General features: G+C 48.2%; 1 protein-coding gene across 1 annotated transcript in view; it reads right to left on the bottom strand.

Moving 5' to 3' along the window:
* Positions 1 to 2,707: 2,707 nt before the first annotated feature.
* IFNGR2 (interferon gamma receptor 2) overlaps positions 2,708 to 4,247 on the bottom strand; it is a 15,395-nt gene continuing 13,855 nt past the window's right edge. Inside the window, exon 6 of the mRNA XM_023741300.1 lies at positions 2,708 to 3,451. Coding sequence (XP_023597068.1) covers positions 3,272 to 3,451 — 180 coding nt within the window. The 3' untranslated portion in view covers positions 2,708 to 3,271. The remainder of the gene's footprint in view (positions 3,452 to 4,247) is intronic.

Here is a 4,247-nt window from a genome sequence, read left to right as displayed (position 1 = left end):
GGTGGCTGCACAGGAGGTGCACTGGCTGAGAATCGAGCCTAAGTCTTCGCATGGAAGGGAGAATTGTACCACTGCCACAGATTAAGTTCTACCACTACATATACCGTGTGACCCCTGAATCAGACCGTTCCAGGGTCAGATGGGGTTTTGTAGGGACCTAGTCGACCTCCTGGTTTCCTTTCTGTAACTGCATGAGCCTAAATGATGGGACTGAGTCTGTTTTCTCCTGTACACTGAGTACTTGATTGTATGGGGTCAGCAAACCTTCTCTGTAAAGGGTCAGGTGGCAGATATTTTTGATTTTGAGAGCCGTACAATTTCTGTCACGACGACTGTGTCTACAGTGCAAAAGCAGCCACAGATAATGAATACATGAATGTGGCTGGGTTCCGGTAGAACTATTTATGGACACTGAAATTTGAATTTTATATAATTTTGACGTGTCATGAAATGTTTTGTTTTTTCGCACCACTGAAAGATGTAGAAACTATTCCTAGCTCACAGGCCGTATGAAGACAGCGAGGGCCGGATGTAGCCCGTGGGCTGGAGTTTGCCCTGTTATAGATGACGTAATTACAGGATTGCTTCCAACTCAGACATTTACGGTTATGTACTTAGCTTGACTAGCAATTAAAGGCCACATTAGTGTAAATATTAATCCCAATGATTAGTCATTTATTTTACAAAGTAGAACCAGGGGTTTAGTTTGGAAAATAATAAAGGAAGCATATGACTTATTCGAATAATTCCCATCCGTTTCCCTTGGGTAACAGGCCAGCCCCTTGCCTCCTAAGATGTTGCGTTAGAACAGGGAGGAGACCCTCACAGCTGCAGCTCCTTTGGGCTTGCGGTCAGCCTGGTTTGGGTTTGTGCTGGCCCTCCCCTATGAGGAAAGAACCGCAGCCAGCTTGGCATGTGAGAGGCATCTGAAGATAGTGCCAGCCCTGGGCTTGGGCTCTGAGTCTTTCGCTAGATTAAGCCACTGCCTTTAACCAACAGGCAAGCGTTTCTCGGCCTGAACCATAGTGACCACCTGCTCCAGGATTCTAGGCAGGTTCCGCCGGAAAGCAGTGCAGCCTTTTCAGAATGACTCCAAAGGCCAGCCTGCTTGTCCCCGATAGCCTTACCCTCTGCTTTTAGCAATGGACTCATCTGCCCCCTTCCTCCTGGTTAACGCTGTTCTCTTTCTGCCATATCCACGTCCTCCTCTCCTCACATCAGCCCAGTGGCCCAACCATGGAAGCTCTTCCATCTTAAAACTTCCTAAATGATCCAGGGTCAGTTTTTACAATGTCCATCTACTAACCCTTCCTCCAAACCTGTCCCAGCTCAAGGTGAACTTGTTAGTTAAAAGAGGTGTCTCACAGGAGGACTTGCATGCATGGGGCAGGGGCTGTGGGTGGGAGCCCTTTGAACTCTTGCTACCCTAGACGGCCCATCCGCCATCTGTCAGTTGGTCATACTGTGGCAGCTTGTGTGTTGCTGTGATGCTGGAAGCTCTGCCGCCGAATTTCAGATACCAGCAGGGTCACTCATGGTGGACAGGTTTCAGTGGAGCTTCCAGATTAAGATGGAAGAAAAGCCTAGAGATCTACTTCCAAAAATTAGTCAACGGAAACCCTATGGATCACAACAGAACGTTGTCTGGACTCACTTTGGACACATCATCAGGAAGAATCAGTTGCTAGAGGAGGACATCACGTTTGGTGAAGGAGAGGGCCAGGGGGCAAGGGAGACCCTCAGTGAGATGGATTGGCAAAATACCGCAATGACGGACTTGAACATGGGATCGTGAGGCTGATGCAGGACCGGGCAGTGCTTCGTTCTGTTGTGCATTGGGTCACCATGACTTGGCGTTGACCCGATGGTGGCTGGCTGTCCGTCTCTGTCTACCTTGAATGGCAGGGTGCACAATGCTTAGAAGGTTAGCCAACAGCCAGTTCTTAGCAGCAGGATCTATGTACAGGGCCCCCTCCTCGGATACAGCAGTTCCATCACCTGGTGCTAGAAGCTTCGAGGAGCTGCTGACTGCTGACTGCGAGCCTGACCCCCAGGCACTGTCAGGATAGAGCTGCCCCACGGGCTTCTTCCTAAAGCCAACCATACAGCAACTGTGTCGCTTTGTGTGGAAGGTGGGCTGAAGGTATACATCCATTTCTTTAATGTTAAGAGTCTTAGAAATGGGGTTTAAACGTCTCTACTTTGAACCAAACAGCCCACCCATCCTGGTCCCAGCAGATGACTTGTGGGCCCTGTGGATGTCAGTCTGGTCTATTAGCTGATTTGACTGCTCGCAAACCCTTGCCTTGGCAACATAGCATGACTCACACACAAATGAAGTGCTCACACAAAAACTTTTCAGGGCATCAGGTGACACACTCAGAAAGTTTGTGCTGCGTTCCCAGGGGGACTTGATAGCTCTAAACCCAAAACAAACCAAACCTATTTCCACAGAGTCAATTCTGACTCATAGCGACCCTAGAGGACAGAGTAGAGCTTCCCCATAGGGTTTCCAAGGAGCGGCTGGTGGATTTGAACTGCCGTCCTTTTGGTTAGCAGCCAAGCTCTTAGCCACCTGGGCTCCTTGATAGCTCTACTGGGTGTTACTTAAGAAAACAAAAGTACAGACGTAGTAATTCTAAGACGTTGAAACTTTGCAAAAAATAGGCCAAAATAAAGGCGGCAAAGTGAAGAAATTCACTTAGACTTTGTAAAAAACTGACTATACAATCTTTTATTTCTAGCTTGAAAAAAAGAAAAACTTAAATTACTAGGAAGATACGTACAGGATCAGTCACATTTTATAAATCAGCAGACTGGATGTGAAGGGCCACTTGGCTCCCCTGGTTGGAGAACGCTGGCGAGGCCCTGAGACGCGTCCACCACTCCCAGCCCCTCTGCAGGTCCCGGAGAGAACCCGGCCTCTAGTCCCTCCAGCCCACTGTTCTCTCCTCTCCAGCCTCCCTCTCAGCCAACACTGAAAAAAAATACTGGAGGTGTACCACCGCCATCTTGCTAAAAAATAATTACATGCCTTTTTAGTGTTTAAGAAAAAAGAAACCTTAATTTTGCTGGGACATCTTTGTAGAATCATTCTAGGACTGGTATGAATTAGAAAATTCTTAGTTTAAAGGCAAAAAAAAAAAAAGCTGCTCTCTGGCCCAGACCCATTCCCTCTCACCAGACGCCAATACGGCCTTGTCAGCTGCAGGAACGTAGGGGTACTGGTCTTCGTAAGCCCCAGGCGGCAGCATCAGCAGCCCTGGTGGCTTCAGTGTCCTCTTTCCGGGGATAGCTGGGCTGGGCCAGCGCTTTGGTTCAAAGTGCTTTGGCGAGCATCTTGCTCCTTTTCTGGAAACGAAATGATGGACACAGAGTCCCAGGCATCTTCCTTCGGCGAGCTGTCCTTGTCCAAGGTCTCCAAAATAGGTTGAGCTGGGTCCTTTAAATACTTGGAAAGATTGAAAACCAAAATCATATTTAGTTTATCAGTTCAACATAGCAGGCCTTTTATTTTTAATTGGCACAAAACCGTGAAACCCGCTACCATCGAGTCAATTCCGACTCACAGTGACCCTAGAGGACAGAGCAGAACTGCCCCATAGGGTTTCCGGGGAGCAGCTGGTGGATCTGAACTGCCGACCTTTTGGTTAGCAGCCGAGCTCTTAACCACTGTGCCACCAGGGTTCCTTAATTGGCACAGTTATGTTTTATTCACACATAACTCCCAGCTCTGCCCACCAGTGAGACAACTTCTGAAACTTCAACACCCCGCCACCTCTCATCTCATGAATAGTTTGAATACTAATCAAAGGGCCAGCCGAGTTAAGACTCTGAAAGTGTAAACAGGTGTAACTGAGAAAGAGCTAGTGCTTGCTTGCTACACTCGGTGCAAAAAAAAAAAAAACACCCAAAAGCCAAACCCATTGCTGGCAGGTCAGTTGCAACCGATGGTGACCCCGTGCATTACAGAGTAGAACTGCTCCATAGGGTTTTCTGGGCTGTAATCTTTACAGAAGCAGATTGCCAGGCCTTTCTTCCATGGCATCGCTGGGTGGGTTCAAACCACCAACCTTTAGGTTAATAGTCAAGTGCAAACTGTTTGCACCACCCAGGGACCATGCACTCAGCGCAGGCCTGCAGATTCTCAATCCTAAAACATCTCAACTTCTCAGCAAAGGAAGAAGCAGGACCTCTGGTTCCCTGTGAGGGGGAGGAAGAGGACAAGGGCAGGAATTTTTTCTCAG

The sequence above is a fragment of the Trichechus manatus genome, unplaced genomic scaffold, assembly GCF_000243295.1.
Source record: "Trichechus manatus latirostris isolate Lorelei unplaced genomic scaffold, TriManLat1.0 scaffold00177, whole genome shotgun sequence".
Lineage (NCBI taxonomy): Eukaryota > Metazoa > Chordata > Mammalia > Sirenia > Trichechidae > Trichechus > Trichechus manatus.
The sequence above is the reverse complement of the archived record's forward strand: the minus strand, read 5'-3'. Positions and strand labels throughout refer to the sequence as shown.